General features: G+C 40.7%; 1 protein-coding gene across 7 annotated transcripts in view; it reads right to left on the bottom strand.

The window, feature by feature from the left end:
- Positions 1–26,786, bottom strand: part of PAX3 (paired box 3) — a 75,380-nt gene that overhangs the window by 23,745 nt on the left and 24,849 nt on the right. For 4 of the 7 annotated variants that reach the window (XM_027686186.1, XM_027686188.1, XM_027686183.1 and 1 more), the window contains exon 5: positions 994–1,199. In XM_027686186.1, the coding sequence (XP_027541987.1) occupies positions 994–1,199 (206 nt within the window). The remainder of the gene's footprint in view (positions 1–993; positions 1,200–26,786) is intronic. The other 3 variants (XM_027686189.1, XM_027686190.1, XM_027686185.1) reach the window with 1 other exon arrangement.

The following is a 26,786-nucleotide window of genomic DNA, read 5'->3' as shown; positions in this document are numbered from 1 at the left end:
TCACCACTCATTTCTCTTCCTTTGTTAGATCACAAGCTACAACATTTTGCTTTTCACCCAATCACATATTTGCTTATTTACACTTGCAATTCAGTCTGATTTAAAGGGGGCGTAGTTTTCCCACTGACCCTTAGATGTTAAATAGTAAAAGACCAGCAGAAGATTTTGCTTGTGGTATTAAACATTTTACAGGATGTGTTTCTTTGCCATGAAACAGAATAAGTTCTAATCTAAAATTGAACTCCAAGGTGCAGCTTGTTCCAGAATTATCTGGTTACTATTTTCCCATTTTTAGACAGCTAAAAATCCAGGTTCATGCCTTTTTTTAAGTTTAAATCAACTCCATGTTACTGCTCCAGTACATTAGCTTGTTTTAGACAATCCAGATCTACATGAAGTTGTGAAGATTTATCAGTTATTTGAGGGTTTATTTTCCTTTGAATTAAACTAACAGTGGGGATAAAAGATATTACAAGGTTTAAACCAAGTCAACTACAAAATCTAACCTAAAAGTTAACTGTAAATACTACACCAGTAACCTTGATCACTTTCATGGCTTTTCAGACACATTGTCCTTTAAAAAAACCTTTTTCTCTCCTCTGTTAATGCCTGAAAGACCCAAACAACAACAGATGAAATCAGTTAAGTAACCATGAGCTGGCACAACAGCTGGCCTGATTACATGCAGAGTGCTGTCAAATGCATAAAACAAACAAACGGGGATATCAGACCTTCTTCTCCACAGACTCAGTATTATATCCATGGTAGGTATGGAACAATTACTGGGGAACACTCAAGAGTTTTTTTCAAAGCAGTTGTCTCAAAGAGTTGTAAAACCATTGTCCATGTACAGATGTAAAATCCCTAAGGCTGTAAACAATGTTGCTTCACGTTTTCCTTCTACTCCAGAGTAGGATCACATAAGACTATAGAAGGACTCACACGCTAACAGAAAATGAAATTCCTTTTGTTAGGCAGCTTTTCAATACATACCTGGACACGAGCCTCTGTGAGTTTGGCTCTTTGTGCAAGTTCTTCCCTAGTGTAAATATCAGGGTAATGTGTCCTCTCAAAAGCTCTTTCCAGCTCTTCTAGTTGTTCTGCTGTGAAGGTCGTCCTGCTGCGACGCTGCTTTCTTTTCAAAGGTAAATCTGGTTCAGAATCGATGTCAGAACCTTCATCAGACTGGGGTGCTGGTGCTCAAAAAAGAAAAAATAATAAAAGACAAAAATTAACTTTAGTAGAGGAGAAAGGAGAGCAAAATTTTGGAGCAATCAATGACATCCTCTTGTGTGGAGGCTGTGTTGGACAAAAGACTCCTCACATGCCCTGAGTCAGAACTTGAGGAAAGCCAGGAAGAAACAGCCCACATACAGCATGTCCATGACACAGGAAGGGGCTACCAACTCTTGCAATCAGCAGTTTATAGAGAAATCAATACAGAAACTCTTTCTGGATTTCATAGACATGGAAATAATGAGGTCACACACACAGCCAGGCAGCTCCTGGCAGCATTACTTGTTTCCCCTGGCAATCAAATGAATTCCAGCTATAGCTGAACCCATGGCTATAACTGTGAAGGCTGCAAAGCCTCTTCCAGTACCTGACCCCATTCACTCTCTCCAGCAAATGGTAATGAACTAAGAGTAGACTTTCAAAGCAAGTCTTCACTTGCTATCCAGGAGACCAGCATTCCCAAGTCTTCAAGAGAAACCACCTAAAGAGGGCAGACATTCCCCAGCGATGCTGAAACTGCTTATTTAATGGAAATGCAAGCATTGCTGCTACTACTTCAATAATGCCAAAGAAATTATTGATATAGACATTGATTTAATATAATCCTTTTAATGTAATTTATTTGGAAGTAAAAAGTTTCTCAAGCTCCAGCTAAAACCTCCTACCATGTTCATTTCTAGCTATCTTACATTTCCATCTCACTCAAGCTGTTTGAACTAATAAATACACATAATCTGTTTACTTAGTCTTTCAGCATGAGAAAGACAAAGTGCTTTTTCAGACAATTCGGCTGAAAAGTTTATTAATTTCTGTCTATCAAAAAACATAAAGGAAAAAAATGCAGAAAAACAATAACAAAAAAAAAAAAACACACCAAAAACACACAAAAAATATTTCAGCTGAACCAGTGGTTCTTATGTGAAAAGTGTCTTCATTTTCCAGACAGCATCAATATCTTACACCCAACATACAAAGAGCATAAGGAGAAACTTCTGTGGATGTCTGCATCAGTATACTGAACAAACACTCAACTCCCAAAGTATCTTACTTGCATTGAAAGTTTGCCCCAAGTAAGACTGGACAAAATGGTTCTCGTTCTTAAGAATATTGTTCTCTAGAACAGAAGAGAATCAGCTCAGACATCCTATCCCAAACAGTTCAAGTTCATTCCTTATTAAACAAGCAATCTAGAGTATCCCAAAATGAACATAACACGTTGTCTGAATTTATGACAAACTCCAAATCTTCTCAGTTGGGGTCCCAAGTGACACCTGCCCTCCTCAGCAACTGCCAAGTTACAACCCTCCAGGACGGCTTCCTGCTGCCATCCGAGAACAAAAAGAAACTTAGGGTATCTAAAATATAGTTTCCCATTGTTACTCTGAGATACAAATCACCCACCTTAAGCAGAGCAGCTATTTCTGCCCATCTAGGCTAGAGGAAGAGAGCACACCAGCCATACTACCGGGGCCACACTGCCTAGCACTGCACTGTGCCCACACCTGATGTGGTGAGATCTGACACAGAGCTCAGAAACATCCCTTTTGGAGACAACTTGTCTGACAAAAGTTGCCTTTGATTGTGTACAAATTGAGTTAAAAAAAAAAAAAAGTCAAATACCAACATGTCGAGAACTCGAAATTCAATGCTCTTTCATATTCCATATGTATGTATAGAACTTCTTCAAACATCTGTGTATATGCCTGTAAAAAGCCAGCTTAAACTGTGCAATTTAAAGGGGATATTTATTGATAAATTTCTGAAGTGAATTCCCTCACCAACTGAATAGGAATTATCAGAAGGCATATCATGATCATTCTTAAAATGTTTTATAAAGACTTAGCAAAAATCTTGAATGTTTCCTTGCACCCTCATTGTTTTCTGCAATAAGAATGCAGAACTGAAACCCCTCATTTCATTTTAGTTTTAGATTTCCATTTCATTAAGCAGTATGTGAAAGGCAAAAAGGTAAACCAATTAAAAAAATCCTGGAGTATCTAACAGTCCAGAACAATATGTCTGATCAAGGGCAAGCATTTAGAGAGAAAATAATAAAATTAAAGTATGGAGAGAAGGTATATCAAATGAAGTGACTTTCATATCTGTCTGCTTTCATTGGCATTATCCTTTGGCAGGTTTGGCTGCTACGTGCAGCTTTATTGAAAACATTGGCTTCCTTTGTCTTATCTTCTCTGTGATATTAAAATCAAACAAATGTAATCTCAAAGGATAGTTACATGTCTGTACTACAAACTGTACTGGTTTTATTTCTTACAAAATATTCTTAAACATTATTTGCTTCAAGGAAGCTTTTATTCTTATTTTTTCCTGTGAAAATACCATTACTAGATTTTTATATAGATGAGAAGCCAATCAGAATATTGGCTAAACACATAAATTGGATACACCTCAGTCTTTAAAAAATCAGTATTTAATCTTATATTTGCTCAGTAGTCATAGTGCATTGCCCTTTTGCTAAACAGTATCTCACTAATAGGTCCACTCACTTCCATGATGTACAAAGATATTATTTAGCACAGATGAAGGTAGTCAGATTTTAGGTGGGTCACTTCTACCTCCATCATCACTATAGGCACGTAATATACATAACAGTAAGCTTTACAGATGTCCTAATGATCTTAAGTCTCCAACCCCTCAAGTTATAAATAGGAAAAAGAAGGAGACTTCCCTGAGAGATTCCTCAACCATACTTCTTGGGATCACTGGAACATCCCTTACTGCACAGCTCAAAGTAGGAGAGGCAGCCAAAGGCACTACCAGGAGCTGAGCCATGAAGTTTAATTAAAGAAGGAATTAAGGAATTAAAGAGAAATTATTTGTCCCTTAACCCCTCGTGACCTATTTGGTGGCCTAAGGAAATGCTGCATGCCGATTATCACCACAAAATGCAGAACCCCTGGGCCCAGTGTCATAGGCATTCAGTCACCTGGAGTTCTGCAACCATCCCTTTTCCAAACACTGTAAATAGACACATCGGGGGCAAAAAACGAACAACAAAATAACACACAAGAGGTCATTCTGTGGGCTGTTCTTCCTCTCAGCAAGACATTTCATTTGAATAATTAAATAACAATAACATGACAACCATTTAAAGCCCATACATTAGCACTGCAGCACAGCGCACCTGACAGAGGCAGGCAGGGAGTTTATCACGGAGAGGTTATCACCCTGCGACCCATGGAGGCACAACTTCTCTGGCACTCCTCCGACATTTTAAAAAAAATATTACACAACCTCTTCCTCTGAGTGTAACTGCCTGGGGTCTGCCCAGGACAAATTCTGTCTAGCCATGGAGATCACTAAAATAATACCTATTTAAAAAAATAGCAAAGGGCAGGGAGGGTTCTGGTAGCCGTTTATTTGCTAGCTACCTTCCCCACATCCACCTCCCCGTTTCTTTATTTAAGCAAGATCAATCTCACAAGGCTTCATCCCTTGTGCCGCAGCTCACTTAAGTCTGCAGCTTGAGCAGCCCCAGCTTTGGGGTTCACTAGGGTGTTTGTTCTGCTGGCTGTGGGGCTCACTGTGACAGCCCCAGTTTTGGGGCTCACTGGGTTGGCAGCCGACGTCCGTCTGATTCCCGCAGCCTTCCAGGCTGAAGCAGGCGAGTGACTTCCCCGTGTTTGCTCGGGTGCAGGCGAGGGGAGTGCAGCGGGGCACCACCCCCACACAAACCCACAGCAAATGACAAATGACACTTTCTCTTTGTGATCTTTGGGATTTTTGTTGACTTATTTGGAGGCTTTTGTTGGGTCCTAAGAAATGGCCTGTGGCTGAGGCCTATTGGGCCGATTTCCACGCTCCATCTGTGGTATCCATCAGCGGGGCCTTTGCCCGCATTCAGGGCTCTGACACCTGCCTGGCAGGATGCGGGAGGCACAAAGGCGGCTGCTGCGGAGGCGGGGGCGGCGGGCCGGGGGGCCGGGCAGGGCACGCCGGGTGAAGGGGATGCACAGCAGGGGTTAATCCAGGCTCCCCCTCTCCAAACCTCCGCACCTGGAGGTGTCCCTCCAACACTGCCTCTCCCCGCCAGAGGTAAAGGGGCTCAAACGCAGCCCTCCTTGTGGGTGAATTAGGGAGGAAAGGGGGGGAGAGTGGGAGAACTGCCCCAGCATGGGGCATCCCAGGCGCTCCCCAAATACACTTCTGGCACTGGCTCCCCACAAGGGCCAGGAGCAGCAGTAGGTGGCCAGCAGTGCATTCCTCCCTGGATCCTTGTTTGTGTTGAGGTAGGCTTTCAGCAGCTGGCATTTAACAGTGATGGGCTAGAAACACGTCAGGCATCCTTTCTTTCCTCAAAATAAAGTCCACAGGAATAATAAAACGGCATCCATATTTTGTCCTAACAGCCCCACTCGCTTCTCCCCCTCAGCAGTCCCATTTAGGGGCAGGCTCATATATCCATACGAAATATAATGAAGACTCTGGAGCCAACCACCTCCCTCCCTCCCAGCACATCAGTCCTTCATTTTGCTGTGTTTGCCTGGGGAAACATGACGCCAGGCTCCCCCCTCTCCTCCTCCTCCTCCCAAAACCTCACTGTCACAGCAAGGAGCCATTAAAAAGAAAATACACCCTGCCAGGTCTGTGCTAATCAAACCAGGACAAATAAACTCTGACACTCAACAACTCCCCAAGTGCCTGCAGCCCGGGGAGGAGACTACAGATTAGTTATGAATATGGCAGGCAGGGGGGGATGAGCTCAAGGGTTCCAGAGTCACCCCCCAGCCAACTGTGAGCATTTAAGACCCTGCAACTGAAGGCTGTGTTTATCCAAGATAAAGCCTACTTGAAGGATCAGAAGATCACCCCTAAATTTCAGATTGTGGTGCTCCCACCACAGCACTTTTATCAAGGTGACCGGGACTCGGAGCCGCAATTTCATCCAATTCAATGTTTGCTTTCTGTGCGTCACCATCAACAGGGGAAGAGGACAGAGGGAAGATTTGGGCACCCAAGTTCGGTCACAGCACAACACTTATCAGTTGGACCCCTCTTCTTAGAGAGGAAAAGAAAAAGCAAATTTCAAGAAACAAAGAACAAAACAAGATATCATAAAACGTGCTAATCCTGCCACATGCTCGCCTTTTCCTATGAAAAATATATAGGAAATTCTCTACCTTGCTAGAAAACAGCAGAGTACCTAGTACGACATGAAATATGCACAAGTAGTAGAATTGCTTTTAACCTGTTCTACTGGCATTTTGCCTATGAAATATCAAAGAAGGGGAAACGAAACCAAAAAGAAAGCCTCTGTTCCAGACAGGAATATCGCTCATCTAACAAGGATTAAGTCACACTTCAATTACTCCTTTGAAAACCACTGCTATTTGTAAAGGGCATACATAGAAAAAAACATTGTAAATGGCTTTTTTTAAACTCCACAGGCACTTTACAAAAATCTGCAGTGAGAGAATGAGAGAAATGTGGATAAAATACATTGCTATTTAAGTAAACTGATTAATAAGAGTAATTAATCTGTTGCTGGAATTGGAAAAGAGCAACCCCATATCCTGAGAGCTCCAAGCTGGAAAGTCAGCAGAGAGAGGAAACAACCACCACAGCAGTGATAAAAGTGATCTTCTTGAGAGAAATGGATGGTATATTTATTTTGTTTGGGCTGATTCACATAGAGAAATGTGCTTTGTACAGCAAAGTGAAAAGGAAAACAGTAGCTGAAGTAAAAGGAAATGGCCGACAGTGACTTTTATTTACAATTACCAAGAGACAGGCTATTATTGACCATATGTGCCACAATCACCCTCCTTATCATGGGTTGGCCATCATGTCCATTGGGAGCTGTTAATGAACTGGGTAATTGAGCTGCTGACATGTGTTACCAAAACAAAACAATAGGAAGAAGAGACAAATGAACATTTTATTTGCCAATCAGAGTAGGTTCCGCTTTTCAGAGAACTGTGCCTAAGTAAGTGGCTGAATACATAAAACAGTGCATTGAAGGCAAGCAGATGCATGCACAATAATGGTTAACTGACAGCCTATGGCCCATCTGTGCTTAACATTTTGTTAAAGAAATTACTTGACTTGCTAAAGAGACAAATCATACAGCTGCCCCAAGTGCTGCATTATAAGAGATAAATCATTAGCTAAACTGTTCCATGCTTAAAATGACAATGCATATTAACAGTTATGCAGGGACATTTTGTCAGCACAGCTTGATGCAGTTATAACTGACAAAAAATGTGACAGCTCATAGCTATTCAACGATTTCAACTTAGAAGAGAATGACAACACTGTGAAAACAATTTCACTGCACAAACAATAGACAATTCACGAGTTCTTCTTTTAAAAAATATATTTAAATTTTTTTTTGAATGATGAAATAATATGGAAAGGGAAAAAAATGCCCAGTATCTAACTGTTCTGCACCATTAATCTGCTAGCATGTACTTCATTCAAAACCACAGAGCATCAAAAAGGAACACATTCCATTTTAAATATCAAAGACTGCATCGCCAGCACTAAGAATAAATGGCTAATTCTCAACTGTGCATGAAAGGATAAAGAATTTCTAGAGTGAAAGGAAGGGAAAAGGAAACTGCAAATGCAACTACAAACATCTCTTCTTATTCTGCCACCTCCTTTGCCAAAAAAAGATTTGTTTTGTTGATACAAGTAACATTAAAGTACTTAACAGCTTTGTGTGTGGGCCCAATCCCAAGTTTCACTGCTGTAAATCTGCACTGGGAATTATTATGATTATTATTTTACATTGAAAACTAAATGTAAAGGAACAGCAGTTAGTACTCCTAATGTACAGGTAGTACACACACGTGTGTGTATAGCCCACGGAGACTGCCAAGGGAGGGCAGAAAGTGGGAGAAAACAGCTCTCTCTAAATTGCACAGACCAGGGCAAACCAGACAGTCAACCAGATTTACCTGAACAGCTACAATATCTGGGGGGAAAAAAAAAAAAAAGGAAAGAAAACCAAGAAATAATGTGATTTGCTAAAATTCATGTAGCCTGTGGGAGTTTTCCCTGTGGTTTCAGAGGTTGGTACCCACATAAGGGTTAGCTCAGGTTTAACGACTAAATAAAAATTAAATTGCTACAGTTTTCCTCACGCAGCCAAGAGTGCTGACTTCATAAAGTTTCCGTTCACTGGCCTCAAAAGACTACTCTGCTCTTTTTCCTGGTATAAGAGCAAAGCTGGATCCAAGATAACTTTGACCCTTGTTTGATCTCTCCCATCTTTCCTGGTAGATCCAGGGAAGGAGTTCAGCAAGAGGGAGCCGGCACTGAGATAACCCGGCACAACAGGGCACAGACCCGCACAATCACACTGTCACCAGACTGTGAGTCACCCCGGCCCGGCCCTCTGAACACAGCCTGCGGACCCGGAGAGCTTTTCAAAAAGCGTGAAGAGGAGTCACAAGCACGTCCCGTTGGTTTTCCCTGGGAGCTCACGAGTGCCCCATCTGGGGGGTTTTCCAGTCCTTCCCACAGGGAGCATCCGTGGTAAGGCTGTGAACACGAGCACTGTATTTAAGCATTGCAACATCATCTCTTCTCACTAGGACATTTCAAAGAAAAACTTCCAGAGGATTAAAGAAAAATTTTACCTCCTAAATTTAGAATGAGGTGAAGAAAACTAAGCACTCAAAACCAAATAAGGTTTGCTCCCAACAACCTTTAGGAAGCGAATACTTTAGGTGATATTTTAATATAAGACAGGGAGAATTAAGAGGAAAGCTAGATCTCTCTTGCAGGAATCCCAGAACATATTCAGAAAGGATTGGCATCATGTCTTCAAGCTGGTATCAGCTGATGGAAGAGCCGATTGGTAACCAATTAAGACTGAAAACATTGAGTATCCTGGGAGATGGAATTTGTCAGCAGAGAAATTAAATAAAGCAAATGAAGGAGTCCCTGGATAAATAATGAGACCGTATTAGTGAGTTAAAGCACTGCAAATAATTGAGCTGTCAGTAACCTCTCAATTGTGTAGGCAGTATGGATTTCACAGAAGAAAAAAAAAAAATCTATAAATTATATTTGGCTCAATCCTTTGCAGCAACACCATGCAAACAGAACTCCTAAAGTTAGACAAGCTGATCAAACTACTGGTCACACCAAGATGGCAAAAGCTTACAAGCATTTTTCAAGAACAGCTCTTCATTGCTTCACTGGTTCAACTTGTAGAGTTGCTAAAACATTTCTGAAGAAAAAAGAAACTGCACAGATGGCTTAGGTAAAAAAAAAATTTGAGGATGTTTTAATACATTTCCTATTTCTCTCAACTAGTTCTATCACCTGAATTAATACTATCCTTTATTCAAAAGAAACACTGGCAGAGCAAGCTGTTGTAGATGGCTTCATCTCAGTGTCAGGATTACAGTCCTCAAAGTCACTATGAGAATTATGGTTATCATCTCTTCTTAAACCCACAGCTGCAGCCAGACCACCTCTCAAGCCACTTTTACCTGCTATTGAGCTACACTGAGTTATATGACCATTTTAATTTATCACTTTCAGGACTTGGAATGGCCAAAATATTTCCAGACTTTTTTTTTTTTTAAACAGAATATTGGATTTTGTCATCGAACAATCCACTTCCTCTGGAAATCACTTAACTTTGCAGCAGATTTCTGGGGGTTTTTTGTGAGAGAAAACTGAAAGTATTGATTTTTTCCCTCTATTTTACAGTCTTCAGTCAATAAAAATAAGTTACATTTTTCACCAAATATTTTTCTTGTAATTGATTTTTCAAGGCACTACCTACTCCTGCTAAATGCTCTTTTTCCATCCAAAGCTGTTAGTAACTCTAGGGCACTTCCATTACAACTACATAGGATTTGGGGTGCTGACCTCAAATCCATCATCTTCTGTCATGGAACCTGGTCCTACTGGGAACTGAGCCCTCCAGTCCCACTGGTCAAAGACAGCCCCTGCCTTTATGGTTGTTCCAGTATTTGGGATGAAAGGACCCTAAAACGGGAAAGCAGCAGGGTGCTCAGCACCTCTTTGTGTTATTTCCCCTGGGGTTTTTCATTCCAGCTCCTGCCTTGGGTGCCAGCATGGGGGGGTGTAGGACTCTGTGCCCGAGACTCCCCAAAGCACACAATGCTGTTTCATTCGTGCTGTTTCATTCATTATAGTGCCTGTGATGCTGTTACACTAATTACCTGAATTCCATCCAAGAGCCAGTCACCTACAGATGCTTCTTGTTCCTTACCCTGTGAGGTTTACATGCCCATGAGCTCCTGGCATCATCCTTTAATTACCCTTCCAGGGACTGTCTCCTGAGAGCCCATGGTGCAACACTTAAGCAGAGCAGTTTGAGTCGTGTGTAAGCAAAACGTGAGCAAACAAACCTGGCAAAAGCTTGTAGGTGCCACCTGACCATTGCTTTGCCATAATACAGACACTAAACGAGCATGAGAAAACACATCACACATACAGTGCTATAAGGGGATGAGCTCTGGTTTGCTAATAATGAAGCAAGGTATACAGCTTGCTCTCTGTTCAAAAGAAACACGGGGAGCTTAAATTCCAAAGAAAACTTACAGTTTTTCAGTTCAATAAGAAAACCAAAACAAAGCCTAGCACCAGCTGACCTCAGAGCAGGCAATGAAAGGGAGCGATGTGCTGGGCTGGGCTGCAGCCAGGCCCACAGCACCTTTACAGGATGGAAAATGTGCCAGCTGGGAGTCACTCTTGATCCATTCTCTACACCACAGACATATGTAATTCCCATACATTTGCTCTCATTTACTACTTGTTGACAGATGCTAATAAATGTTCTACAAAACCTACAAGAAAGATGGTTGCTGGTGAATGCTTAATGGTAGAGATGTCAAAAATTATTTGACTAAGCATACACATACTTAATATCATCTGCTTTGAAACCTCTACAGATATTAACCAATTTATACCTGTCTCTTTGAATTATTAGCAGCCCCAAAAACTGACAAAGTAACTCTGCACCAAATTTTGTGAGATGAACACACTGACTTCTCTTAGCTATTTGCCGTACACATATAGCAGAAGCAGCAGGATGCCTGTTGGTAAGACCTGTAGGCTTTGCTTGGACACTAACATTACAAAACATATTTTCACTCTTGTTTCTCTTTATCCCACTCCCACAGTGTCCCTACAACAAAGGCACCCGGAGTTTAAATTACTTAAAGTGACATGATTGCCTAAGCAGAGAGTATTTAAGTGATACATAAGGTACAAACCCACAGATACTATCATTCATTTGCTTCTTGCCATTTGCAGAGGAAGAGACTGCGAAGAATCTGGTTGTACAACCCCAGTATACATGCAAATCACATTGTTTCAGTGGATCCAGCCTCTAGGCTCAAATGCAGCCCTCAATCACCCTCAGGCACTAGGAATGTCCATGTTCAGAAGACACAAGGTAGATGTCCTTTAATTTAGTTCCTTTTACCCAAATGGGGAACCCAATGAAACAGCCTGTGCTTTTTTTTGGAGCACGAAGAGAAGCTCATTTTTAGATCATCTCCCACAGACTGAAAATCAATGGTTTCATTAAAAGTGATGATTTTACCCCCCAGAAATAGGGCACATTCTCAAAGATAACAGTGGAACTGGTCCCAAAAAGATTTACAATGTTTGAAACCAGAAAAAAAAATTGCCAAAATGCAAACAGATGAATTCAGAAAAGTTAAAACACCTAGTTTCTTAGCTATAATCTTTCATCTCTGTAAAATCATCTATCTTAAAATGTTAGGCTTTAGGGTTAATTGATAGCATCCATTTAAAGGTTCTCTGTTTTCCCAGAGGTCCTTAGCCTTTCAGGGAGAGAGAGGGGGAATCTGGGAGAAGCTTTATGTCAGCTATAAAAATTCTGGCTCCTGCTCAATCTTGTCTTCCAGTGCAGCACTCAGTTGTGTACAAGTAGAACAAACAAGGACTCAGCTGAGAGCACCACAGCCTGCAAAGACTCATACATGTGATGCGGGGCACCCACCACACAAGTGAGAGTCCTGATAGCTCCATCATAAAATGTGCAATGAGAGAGCTTCCGTAGGTAGAAATAAAAGTAGCTCTTGTTTATAATTTCTCCTGAAAACACTGAAATCCTCTTAACATTTTACCACATTTAAAAGCAAGAGGGCTTCTTGAAAGCAAACTCTCCAGGGTGCTTGGCATTTACCTTCCACCATATGAAAACATAACAGGTCCTAAAATGGGAGCTTGAGTATGGCTACATGCAAGCTCGTTAATCTCATCTTCTAAATCCATTCTGAAAGAGAAATAGCCCCATGATGAGTACTGGAAGAACTGCAACCACTAACACACAGCCTGCCTTCCTTGCCTGTGCAGACAAGCAGTACATATTTCGGTGGGCTTTTCCAGGAAGCTTAGAAAAGACAAGCATTCAAAACCCACTGAATTTCACCAAAAATCATGTTCTTTCTTTTTATTTGACAGCAAATTTTTATAATGCTAATTTTTTTCTTCAATTCATACCCTACGGATTGTGAGATGCAATCCTCTGTCTGCTTTAGGTCAAATCCTGCTGAGAGCCACATCAAAGAGTTAAATACAGATTAGGAAGTCAAAACTTGGCCTGCAACCCAGCCGGACAGAGCTCGGCGATGGGGCCTGACAGATGCCCCAGATGCATAAGGGGGAGGCTGCCAGAGTGAACTCTGCACAATAGCAGAGAGACAGAAGAGAATAAAAGCCGCACGCTGCCAGCCAGCCTCCTGTGTCCGCAGAGGGAAACAGGGATCAACTCAGAAACAGGATCTTTGCAGCTTTTCTAAGTGGCTTCCTTTTTATTGTTACAGAAGCAGGGTAAGGAGAACCAGGGTCCCAGGTTTAATGCTTCCCAAGGCGATCACAAACCACAGAAACCAATGCCAGAGATACCTTGTGAGTGTAGTGGACTTTTTGCCTTCACCTACTGTTGGCCAAGTAATGTGTTCCTCTGTCCCTGGTAGCACATAACTGTTGTGCCTTTGGGCTCATGACAGACATCAAACTAGACAACAATTCTAGAGGGGTTTCACTGCTGTGACAGCTTGCCAACATGTGCTGCAGATCGGGTACCAGCAGGCTGAGACCACTGCTCATCACAGAGCTCAAGAGCCTCCAACTCTACTTTAAAGTCTAAACATGTCTGTGCACCATCATATGCTTACATCATTAGGTCCTTTTCACAGGGACACTGCAAGATCTGTATTGGTACAGCTCCCAGCACAGTGGCAGTCCATGAGCAGGGCTCCTGTTTACCATAGCAATACAAATAACAACAAGTGGCTGAGTGACAGATGGCCTGGAAACATTTCTGATGTTTTCAGTGACAATTACCTATTCAGACACTCCACTTAGACTTTCCAAATCAGTCTAAGGGCAGTTACCAAACAACATCTTACAAACAAACTTTGACCCAGGCTGTGCTCTGGTGAACATTCACTTGATTCTAACATATATCATCACGTATAAATGGATTAACCACTCTGTGCAGTGGATAACTTCACAGTGAATGCTCAGACTGGGATCTTCAAAGAAGAGCCTGTATCTGTCATTAAAATTAAATTACGGTCGTGCTGTTCTGCCCAGGTACCAGAATTTGTATTGCCAAAATCCTTGCACTGCAAAAGTCTCCTTCAAAACATGAGAATTGTTTTGCAAAATTCAAACATTCAGATTTTTTACCCCCAATTTAACTGCTTAGGAAAAGAGTTTGCAAAAAGTGTTTCAATCCAAACAAAATCTCATCCAAGCTTCCATGCTTTGTCTTGCTTTTTTAATCCCATATCACTTGGAATTATTTCTATACTGTTCTTTACAAGATACAAAACCAATATAAGTGCCACTGAGATTTTTTCAATCAGGATCTAATCCAAGATATTTAATTACAGTCAGGTTCTGTGTAAGCAAGAGTCTAGACCATCTTCTCTCCAATTTGAAGCAAGTGGGACATCATTGCCTGTCTCAGAACGGTTACGCATTTAACTAGAAAGACAAAAATCAAGCATCATTCCCTCCAGGAATGTTATTGCATTGGAGGCTTCAATTTTCATTATAATCTGGGACCATCAAGGTTCAGTAGAAGGTTTGTGATCTTTCTAAGCAAACCTGGACTTCGTTTTGAATAAAAAATGGGCCTATTTATGGTTTTGCATCAAAGTCATGCGAAATGTCTGGTTTTGCATGGATTCAATTAGAGAAAAGCCTGAGGCACAAAAAGTTCAGATCCTGATCAGGATCCAGATCCGCCCAAAAGCTGAGGGACATTTAGACTAAGTGACTTGGTTCTTGTCCATCTCTGATTCCAGCACGAAAACCAGGTGGGACTCACTTTCAGCAAATCCCCAGTCCTCCCCAGATTTTTGCAGCTTTTCCAGCTTGGCATGTCAGCAGAAGCAGGAGGGTTCCTATGACTTCTGATGGGATCTGAAACCCATAAGACACTGTTTGAGTCCCTGCAAACCAAAACCATGGCATCTTCCCAGCTCCCACAAATAAGCTTTAAGCCATAAGGAAAAAAGAAAAGCCAAATTAACAGCCATATTGACAGTTTTATAGACCCCTGAGGGCTCTGCCTACATCCAAAGACAGTGGGGCTTTTCTAAATTAGAGTGAATTAGTAATCAAGTTCTTAAGAAGGATTCATTTAATAAATTAAAGGGCAGAATTCAAAACAATTTCAAAAGTAATCCCTTGGCCACAAATCATTCTCTGTACAGTGGAAAAATGGAACATTGTCATTCTGATGCTTGTCTTAATTGGCATTCAGTTGTTTTCCTCTTTTAAAGTAATTGTTTATTATGTTAGTGGGCACCATCTTGTAATAAACTAATGTTGCCGTCAGCTTCATTAGGAACAAGATAAACTCCTAATTCTCTCTAATAAATTCAAATTCTTATTTGGTTAATTTTTGCAACCAGAATTAGGGAGAAAAAATTAGAAGTAAATTTGATCCTGCTGAGCCACAGAAGGAACCAAGATTCCCACACTCCCCCTTAGCTTCTGAGTTCACCAGTAGACTTAACAAACTTTTGAGTTTCTGAATTCTGCACCCCACGTACAGTATGGTTTCAGGAGTCTGTTCCCATGACGCAGTGAGAGCACTCAGCTCCCACTTTTTAGCAGAGCTCTGTCAGGACCAGGCTCTAGCATAAAGCATTTTACAGAGTTTGAACTCTCAGTTTAGCAGTACAGATATTCTCACAAAGTTAAAGTCAAACCCACAAATTTTCTGAGCCCTTATATCAAACTCAATGCAGCAACCATTAAAAGTGACGACTTACAGACTCCTAAAATGCCGTTCTCTTTAACATGATTTCCTATGGTAACACACAATTCATTGGAAGGCCTTTACACCTATTTAGGAGCAGACAGACTTTCAAATTAACTTCATTGGAGCCATGACAGATTATACCAGCAATGGTTCGGCTGCTCTGCCGTTTGGGTATGTTTCCAATTGATGCCATTTCATGCTTTCAGACCATGGCTGCGTCTTGGTGAGGAGGGAAATATTTGCCCTTCTCCTCATTTCACATTTCTCCTTCCAAACTTTCTCCCCCGCCTTCCTGATTCTGTGCTAGCAGAAAAACAAAATCTAGTTAAAGTCTTTTGTGAAAAATGGAAAGAGAGAAGGAATCATCTGTCTTCTAGAGGGAGAGGTATGTGGTCATGGCACTCACTCAGGATGCTTTACAGTGGAAACCAACTGGCCGATCCAAGACCAGTAGCTCCCTCTCTATTTCTACTCTTCAAAAGATACAATAGGTGCTTGAAAAAAAAGACAGATAAAAACCCAACTAAACAAAACCCCAACACACCCCCAGATAAGCCCCAAGCACTTGAGTTTGACTCTCCCACGCTCCAAGTAATCATCTTAATGCCCAATAGATGGTAGTTACACAGATGAAGTGGAGGAACTCAGAGGGCCTGAAGAGGTCTGGTTACAGCTTTCACCTCAGTGCCAGGGAAACACATTCCTTCCCTAAGGTAGGGACATGCCCTGCTCACAGGGCAGGACAGCAGACAGGACAGGCACTTTCTCCCCATACTCCCAACCAGGAATTCCTCCATCTGGAGTCAGGAAAATTCTCCTGGCAAATGTGATGCGCTTCAAAGAAAAGTCAGTCTTGTCCCACTGCCAGGGGCCAACAGGAAAGGCATTTTGTCTAAAAAACATTAAAGCTTGACTGTTACAGCTCAAGGTTTTTATTTCTGACTTTCCTCATATATCTTACCAAAACAAAATTCAGAAAGATTTACCAAAAGACTTAATTAAGAGGCTGGAACTATTCTGCTATAACTGCACAGAAGAACAGCCAACATATGACTGGTTTCATGAGCATGACACAGTTTTCCATTATGCTAACTGATGTCTCTGGAACTTGCGTCTTTCCAGTGCACAATCTTATGTACGAAATGCACAATTCAGGTCTACAATATTCATACTATGCAGGTGAAAATCTAACAGATAATCTCTTTTTTGTCACCTCTTGTCAGGTTGGTTCTCAGAAATACCCAGTTATCATTGCACATTATATTTTAATCGCCATTCAATTCAAACATAATAGGCTTTAGTGAATAGTCATATTTATTATTCCTACAACTATGCTCGTCTCTTCCCCTCCAAAAGGCATCAGAATAACAGTATTTAAAAGAACCGTATTCCATTTTTTCATCTTTTTTTTGGCTTGTTTCAATGGGGAGCATCTTAGCATGGAACTAAAATAAGTCAACACCACGAAGCACAAAAGATTGCAAGGATTTTCTGCAGCATGGGCTTGTCAAAGCAAGTAGGCAGCCTTTGTGTGCTCCAGCACAGCGGGAGCATTCCTCCAGGTCTGAGTGGCGGAGCGCCCCCGGCCGTGGCTGCCCTGGGCGCCGGGGTTCCCACACCCAAGGCGGTGGGAAGAGGAGAAAGCAGAGCTGCAGAAGTAGCGTTGTAAATGGGATGAACTGGTCAACACGCTTCTTAGGAAATCCATGGCTTCCAGGAAGAATCACGTGGAAAGATTTACAATACCTCCACATCAAAGGGTTTGACATTGGCTATACTGGTTCTTTCAAAGAGAAAGACATGTCTGTCCCCTATAGCATCAGCTCTGACTCAAGAAAGAGTGCAAAGACATTTCTGAGAATCCTGTATGTCAATACAAAAGTATGTTTTAGCTTTGGATTTAAAAAGAAGTAATATAAAATTTAAAAAAAAAAGTAACTTAAACACAATCTCCATTTTCCTTTGCTCCATTAAGGATGCCACAATTTAATTCTTAATCTTGCAAAGTGTTCCGATAAATTGCCAAGTTTCCCCAGTTAAAACTTCATATTTCTGTTTTCCCTCAACACCTTGTGCCGAGGCAGCTTTAAGGATAACGCCTGTGTTAGAAGTGTGAATGGATGACCCTCCCATACACATTGACCCAAAGATAAACTTTGACCTGATGTTTGCTAATAACACTTCTTCTTAAGATGCCTTGTTTCTTTTATGAACTACTGCTTGACTCTAGGATCTAGAAGCTGACACGCATTAATATACATCTCTGGGTGCCCTTTGACTTGGCCATCAAGACCTTTTGACCCCAGACTTGATTCCTAAACCCTGTCAATTGTTTGCAAGTGGAAAAAACTTATTTTCTAGTAATAATTAATTTTACTCATGTTTTATTAAGCATTCTCCCTTCTTTTTAAGCTGTTGTTGTTTGAATTTGAATATAATGAATGTTTACTTCATTTAGTGGGTTTCCAGATTACAAAAAAAAAAACAAACAAAAAAACACAACTCTCTCAAGATACTCCTTTAGAGTTTAATCTTTTGTTTTCAGGCTTAGTAAAACTCCCAGTAACACTCAAGCTCCTTGACATTACTAAAAAAAATCCTCCCCATGAACAACAATGTATTCTAAAAAGCCTCCTTCTTTGCACTGCTTTTCAGATTTATCTGTGCATTTCTACAACTTTTTTCAGATCACTTTACATCATGCTTCAGATCCAGTCCTGCAGCCACAAAAGCCAAAGGCAAAACTTCCACTGATTCCCATGTCAGCAGCATCCAGCCTCTGGGCCGAGGCACTCAGTGCCACTTTCTAGCCAACACTTGACGTTTTTAGATCTACTTCTTGAAAGAAGTTTCAGTGTCTACAGGAAAAAATAGATATTTACATATATTCCTACACTCTGTACCCTCTGTTCTAGCAGCCATTCACACACACAGTGCACTAAAAGCAGAGGTTGAAGATCCCACTACCAACCCATCCCCGCCGGCCGAGGCACGCTGCTGCTTCCTGGTACATTCCGAGATGGAAATTTCTAATTCCTGGAATCATGTTACATTATGGCAGGAATTTCTGCACTTCTGCCTGTTTTACATCAGGACTGAGAGAATGCACAAGGAGAGTGAATGCTTTCCAGTGCTTAGATGATGTATCAAGTGTACGTCGCACACACAGCACTACAGCACTCAGCGTCTGGTAAGGAACACCACCAAATAAAAGGCCTCCATTCCCAAGAAGAAGCACTGGGACACAGTAAATGAGGGGGTTTAACAAAGCAAAGTGACTTGCCTTTATTTTTTTTTTTCATAAAATGCAGTACATACTCAACAATTACAATGTTATATTCTTAGAGCTGGGTTTGGTTTTTTGCTAGGCAAAAGTATTTCCCAAAAGCTCCAAGAAAATGCAGTTTAAAATTAAGTTTTGCATTTAAAAAGCAAAACCCACATAGCACCAACCAACACTCGCTGAAGAAATCAAAGGCCAGGAACACATCAGGGACTTGCACCAACAAGGATAGACAGAAGCCACTTTCACAGAAAACACACTCAAGTTCCACTTCTTCCTGCCACAGATAAACTAGACTCCAATTTGGGGTGGTGGAACAGCCAGATGAGAAATTTCGTGCTTTCAAGCATCCCACTGACCCCTGAGGGGTGCATCCCAAGTATTCACCCCACATCTCAGGTCCCTTGGCTGACAATCAAGAGGGGCCCAGGGCAGCATCCAGGCTCAAAGCACACTCGCCTCACAGACATGGGGGACTCAGTCACACACACAGCACCCAGGAAACCCTATCAGGCAAGCAGTAATAATCAAAGGTTGGGATTTTTATTAAATCCCTGTGCATGTCTGAAGAGACCTACCAGGACAGAACATACCCCAAACAATGTGGGTTTTGGACTGCTCTTTTCAGGGCTTGGGGTCTGATGGCAGTTGGGCAGACTTTTGTAGGACTAAACCATGGGTCGAGACAACTGCAGCAAAGAAACAAGATCTGTTCCAGGCAAGGCCCTGCCTGCAGCATCTGTCCCACCAATGCATGCTGCAGGCAGGGCTCACTTGGTTTGAAACCAAAATCAAAGGAGGCAGCAAAGCTCCCTGAAACTCTTGCAAACGAGACTGGGGCAAATATCCAAACTCTCCAAGTTTCCACAGAACAGGGTATTCAAACCCCAAGTTGTTTACTGTACATTGACATAATAGATAATGCACATCATGGGACTTCAGTGCTTTCTGTTTTCTTTTCCTAGCTCAGCTGACTCCCTCCAGCCATCCTTCCTTTGCTCCATCTGCAATGTGAAGACTATTGCTTCCTTTTGCAGTTCTATGCTCCAAATTTTAAATTGGCAGAGCCTATTAAACTGGTATGCCATCCAGCAACAGAGTGAACCACCCCTCTGGGACACGCGCTAACCTTCCTTGCCCTGGGCAAATGCATCTACCAAGGGAGTGAGAACAGAGCACTTTTCGTTTGCAGTGGAAGAAAGAAGTTTAGATAATATTTGAAACAGCTTAAAATCAAAAGAGAGAAACAATGAAAACAGACCAGCTAGTGAACTACACCAGTCAGGACTGTTACTGCCGTGGATCCTGGTCCAAGTCCAGCTGGAGACATGGGCAAGGCATCTTGCACCAGCTAAGGTTCTATGCTCCTTCTAGAAACCCTCTCTATTTTCAGCCAATGCAATAAGACTTTGTCAGTCTTGACATATTCAGAAGGATCCTTATAAAGCCTTATCCCTCTTGTAAGGGGAGAACCTTTTAAAGACAAACAAATTTAATTTATGGCTTTGACTTCAACAGACTATAGATAAAACCCTATGGACATCAGGAGGGACCCATACAAAACAAAGGTCATTGGTTCTGTACAGTTATTCCAGCTGGAATTCTTAGACAGTGAAGTCTTCACATAGTGCCATTTTCTCTATTACTATGTAGCTTTGAAATCATTCTATGCCTAGCATATACAAGAATTCCTCTTCTTTTCTGCTCCTAAAAGAGAAAATACAGTGGCCACTATAAAAGAAAAGATGATATTTTTTCTTGTATGATGGCAGAACCCTTCATACAAGCACAACCACACTGAATAGTCTTTTAGATTATTTGTTAGACTGAAGTTCAAAGGAGGGTGCAATGCAGCCAGGGAAAAAAAAAAAGTCCCTCTGGTTAAAATTTAGCATGGAAGATCTCAACAAAAGTGATTTTTTTTGACTGTGCCAATGCTTTTGTTTTCTCAACAACAGCAACAAAAAATTATTTCTTCCTTCTCCTCCACAGTAAACCATTACCAGCTGTTGATGGGGTATTTTTTTAACATGCGTTAAGTCATATTGTATATTGTCCATTTCATGTGTGTAGAGCAATTTTTGCTACAAATTCTTTACCATGTAATACCAATAAACCCAAAAGTACCACCCAATCTTGTTACACAGCTTGGGGCTTATTAACACAAGTGGGATCCCACCGAACAGGATGGGGCTGGAGACTGAAGTTACATTTACACAAAGGTGATGCAGAAGCATCTTCAAACAAACGCAAACCTTTTCAGACGATTTTGCATGTACAAAGCAACAGCCACCCTTTCAAATTAAAATCCATTCACGTTAAAACAAACAGACAAAAAAACAAACAAACAAACAAACAAAAAAGCACCATCGAGATGCAAGTAGTTCAGTAATGTTGTAAAACTTCACTTATTTAAAGATGGTTCTTGCCACACGCTTCTGTTCACGTTTTGTCTTATTACATAATTCTCTGCATCAGTTGGATCAAGGCCAGAGTACTTTTCTCACATTGAAAATTCATTATTTCCTTGTTTCAATAATTTGACAGTGTAATGTAACTGTGAAGATCAGCTCAGGAATCTTTTCTTATGCCGGGATCTTAAAATATGCCTGTTTTGGGGTGCATTCATTTGGGGAAATAAAATCATGTATTTGTTTTGAACGTGCAAATTCAGGACAGTGGAAAATTAAGCCCCATGGGGATGATTTAACCAACAATACAAAGAAAATTGTGAGGCAAATGTGAAACTTTGTCCTTAATTTACCCTGTTAGGGCAAAATAAGGCAGGAATCTCATACCATGTGTGCTACATCACTTAGGTACAACAGCATATGTTAAGTAAGGAGAGTTGCAGCCTTGGCTCTTAATCTCATTGTTTATTGTGGTTTAAAGTCTGACCCTTAACATTATATGTGGTTTAAAACTATATTTGGAGGAAAGAGCAAAAACGAGTCTCCTAGGTTGGTAAATGTGTTTGTCTTTAAGGTTTGTTCCAGAGGAAACTATGCATGCCTTAGATCGCTCCATATGCAAACCCTTACACGATTTTTAAACATGCTAATGCTCACATTCTGCATCTCAGGTTAATCGAGAAGGGTTTTTTGTTGGTTTTCTACTAGCGGCTTGCCTACAATCCACCAACCCACCACTCTTTATGTATATATGTTGAATAATTATGAAGCTGTGAGTATTTATCACCTTTTCTGAGCAGTAAGCAGAAAGAAATACAATACTATTACTTCCAGCTACTGGCTTTCCCAAGATAATTAGATAACACAGTGGACTGAAGCCTTGGTTAGCCCAATGCTGTTCAAGTTAAGTGATTGACATGCCTCTGTCTGGCTGCTCTATTAACTGTTTCATTTTGTTGCTATTTGCAGTTTGCTTGGCTAATACTTCGAACAAATACAGACTGTTTCTTTAGCCCCTTTTTTCTCTTTGACCTTCTCCTGCCCATTTTCTTTGAGTCACTTCAAACTGCCTTGAAAAGGCCTGTTGAATGTGCACAGTCCATCAGAGTCCCAGGTTCATCCCATTCCTTGCCCTGAATGCTTTACTTCAAAGATGGGCCGCATTCTTTAATTGCCCTTTGAATTAATATCAAAGGGTCACAATGCGAGTGCCAAAAGAGAAAGAGGCTTTAATGAAGCAAAGAGCTGCCATTCATTTGCAGATAAGCACGTTTTTATGCCTGACTGGTCACCATGGCTAAATGCTGGGTGAAGAGGAGGCAGGGCAGGCAGAGAGGCTTTTACTTAAGTGGTGATTAGTTCAAACAAACAAGAGTAAACAAATAAAAAACAACGCAAACATCCCCACAACAGAAAATAAGTTAGTATGGCTGAATGTGTTAAAAAAGCACCAACATCCTATTGTGTTCATAAGGCCCTTAACCCTTTGCAAAATGCTGAGGTCCAGCCTCTGCTCCAAACTCCTTGTTCCTTCCATAAAAAAAAAAAACTTTGGGGTTTAAACTTTCACCCTCAGACCAAAGACAAATTGTTTTAATACAGTTCTTTCCAGAGGTATTAAAAAAAATAAGTCTCCCTAATTGTGCAATAAGGAATAAAGAAAAGGAATTGGCAAGTTAACTTTGCTTATTTTTTTCTGAGACAGAGCATGTTCAGTAGTTTGCATTTTAGTGCCTAGGGAGTAAAAAACTCTATACTTAAATTATTATTAATTACATTTTCCTAATGCATTCACTACTGTGTTAAAATGTGTGGGTTTTCAAATTTCTTAATTGCTTAAACGTCTCCAATATTTTGTTATAAATTCCAGTACTTGGGGATTTTGTTTGGTTGACTGGCTAGTTTTGCTTATTTGAAACCTATGAAGCTGCACTAAGAAAACTTACTCAGCTTCTTAATCCTGCCTATGGAGTCTTCTATTTTCTCTTTAAAACGGCAAGAATATAAAATTGAAATGAGAAGCTTTAACATATATTGTAATGCAATTACAGCCACAATGCAAGTGAACAGAAACAAGAAGTTCACAGGTGTCCTCTTTATAAATTCTGACTTATTATTTATAGACTCAGCCTTCTCTTTGCACAGAAATAATAACTTACTTAACAAATACAAGGTTGTTTTCTTGCAGAAAAGTTATCCCCCCATGAAAGCGGATTAGCTATACTCATAACAGTGTAAAAGTGCTTTATAAGTGCATTCACACCAAGAATTGTGCTGATATCTCCCATAACTAAGAAGGTTGTAGGGGTACAAACAGCCCAGAAAAACACAGACCATATTTTTAGCGCCACTTCTTCAAAAAGGTTCTCTCATTAATATTGCACCCCCTCGAGCCTGACTCCATGTGCAACCTGTCACAAGACTTTCCCCTACCAACACTTCCTGGGATTTCTTTTTTTGCTCCTTCGCTGCTACCCTACCTCTGCCTTGCTCAGTAAGAGCACTCATCACCCCAATCCCAGATCAGAATCTTTATTACTCACCAGAACGTGAAGAACTTTGACCTTAAACATCCAGCTGGAAACTCAGTACTGACAAACACTGGAAAAGCATCGTGCATTTGTGGAGGGAAGTAGCACAGTAATGAAAAATAAGCAAGAGAAGAACAAAAAGGTATCAGCTGAGAACAGGGACAGGAGAGATTTTGAAGTTTCAGTGCCAACAGCAGCACAGTTAAATTGCTTGTTTTTCAGAACATAAAGCCATATGTTGAGCAGCCTGCTAGGAAACTGCTCAACTGTACTGTCTTAATTTAACCTACTGAAATTTGGGTGGTTTTTTGAGCCAGCCTGATTTGCAATCTTGCTTTAACATTAGTCAAGTCCCTTGAAATGCTGGATTAACTCAGATTTATTTAATTAATCATCAAACACCACCGAGGTTGTACTGTTCCTCTAATGCCTGATGCTGTTCTGTTTCAGAAGTGTTGTATTTTCTATCAAATTTTCAAAAAAAATTAGCTAATTTATTTTTCCTATATTTTCCGTATTTCAGATTATTAGTTTCACTCTTCTTCAAATACAGACAGCTCTGTACATTAGGCTAGCTTACACCATTTAAAACATTCTGCCCCATTTGAATTCCTCTTCTAGAAATCACAGCACAGATGACACCTTCGCAACACCAGCCTCAGCAGAGCATCAGAAGTGAAACTGCGTCACACCACATGTAGAAATAGTCATTTATACATCACCTCCACTCATATAACATGAATGTTTCCCACATGCACTTAAGAGCAAAGCTGCAGGGACAGGGGGCTGAGCAGCAGCCTGACACATGGCACAAGCTTAGGGCTGGAGACGGCAAAGTCGTTCCAGACAATTTGCTCCAGGCTGAAGACTGGCTGCTTGGCCAGCTCACAAGCAGTCTCCTCCACACCACAGCCTCAGAGAACCAGAGAAGCAGGTCCAGCCTGGTGCCACCAGGTCTGTTTGCTTCACAAGCCAAAGATGAGGCTCAGATACAGACAGCAGGGAGTCCCAAAGCCGGCACGGCCCGTCCTCACCACCCAGTCTCACCCACGACAGGCACTACGGTGCCATTACAGGAGCTGAGACCTACATTTTGACTCCCCGTGAGGGTAAAGCTAACAAGTCAAACCTACTCACACGGCAATTGTCATAATTCTTACATTATTGAAACAAACACCAGACATGTGGACTGTCCTCTCTTGACTTGCAGTGCAATAGTGTCTGCAGTTTGTGTAGATCTTCAACTGCTCTTACTCATGAGCACACAGTCTAGAAATACAGCAAAGTGTCACAATTATAATTCCTGACTATAATGTATAAATTACATATGCAAAGTTAGATGCATGAGTCTCCAACAAGGATACCTAGACTTTCCACTTGGAACCTGTTGAGAATCAACCTAATACAAGAAATAATTTAGATGTTTTCCATCTTTCAAATTTAGGTAAAATTGCTTTACCCTTATGTATTAAAACCTAACAAAACATTAAAAGGGGGGAAAAATGGATTTCTCTATTAAATTGACTCTCCATTTTGTCTGATCTGTCGCTCCAGCTTCTATCAGTACATAAAACATATTTAGTGTTATGATAATAACTGTTCCAGAATAGCCTAATCATGGACAAACAGAAAAATAATAGTCATCTTACATATTCACTACCATAAAAATAGCTAATTTGCTATATTTCGTGAAGCAAAGGGACCCTTTATTATTGTGATTATCATTATTGAATTATCAAGAATCACCATAAAATTTAAAACATAAGCAATTGGATTTCTTAATGTTTTGTACTACACAAGTTCTTTACTGATAAAAAGCAGAACAGAGCCATTCATAGATACAAGCCACTTCACACAGGAGAGGGATATGAACACAACCACCACTAGCCCTCTACAATTAGCTGTCCATCCAGTACTGCCTGGGGCATGTGTGTTCCTGGACAATATTTCCCTGGAAGTTTTGTGTCAAACACCACAAGACCATTTTGTAATAACTGGATTCAACGATTCTCTGCTTTTTGTAATTTTTTCAGCATTATTTCTGGTTTTAGATGTCATTGAAAGAGCTTAACCATCACACTTCAAAGTCTAATTGTCCAGCTTTTTTTATTATCTACAATTTCAGTACTAAATCCTGTACAAAGTAATTCATTACTGACAGTTGGTATATTATTGTTACTAAACAAAAAAAAAAAAAGAAAAAGGGAAAAATAAAATGCATATATAAAAGAAAAAAAGAATGAAAATACTGTAGAGTTTAATAATCACTATCTAATCTTCAGAGAATTGCATGAAAGTAGCCAACTAAAACTTGGACGAACAGCATTCCCCTACCATCTATGTACTACATACAGAAATAGAGAGTCCCAAAACTGAGAATCTGGTCTTTGCTACCAAGAGTGATCTACTGCCCATTTCAATAATTAATTGAAACCCAGTAGTTAAACCTGTATCAATGCATTCATCACACCATACTCAACAATACAGAGTTCCCAATACAAATTGTATTATGGTTTAGCCAAATTATTCTCCAGGACATCACGTCCATGAGAGCACCATTCCTGGGCTGTATGCAGAGACTAGTGCAGGTGGGAACATCCTCATTCATCCCCTGCCCAACACCTACCTGCTGCTGGGACATTTCATCAAAACCTTCAGGTCTTCTTTCAGAGTCCAGGAAGTTTGTGGATGGAAGAGCAATGAAACTGAGCCACTTTCTTTTTTTGTTTGTTTGTTTTTTAAAAACTTAAAAGATCACTGAATCACTGAAACTGAAAAGCAAATCGGGTCTTAGAAAACATATAAACTCAAAGACTGAATTTCCAGCAAAACTGAAATTTATGGGAAAGCACTCAGATAAACTGAACTGTGCTGTCCTCATTCCAGCTCCTCTGCAGGACAGCTCTCCCAAGGCCTCTAGCTCTAACTGAACAGAGTCCCAGGAGGCACCAAAAGACTTTTGATACATTTTACAAGGTTTTCTGTACTGAATTTTTATTTTATAAATTTCAGCCTTCCTATTTAATTTTAAGACATTCTGAAGTTCTTCAGAAAAGGAT

This window comes from Neopelma chrysocephalum, unplaced genomic scaffold, assembly GCF_003984885.1.
Source record: "Neopelma chrysocephalum unplaced genomic scaffold, ASM398488v2 Primary Assembly neopelma1_70, whole genome shotgun sequence".
Lineage (NCBI taxonomy): Eukaryota > Metazoa > Chordata > Aves > Passeriformes > Pipridae > Neopelma > Neopelma chrysocephalum.
This window is presented reverse-complemented; position numbering and strand designations above follow the sequence as displayed.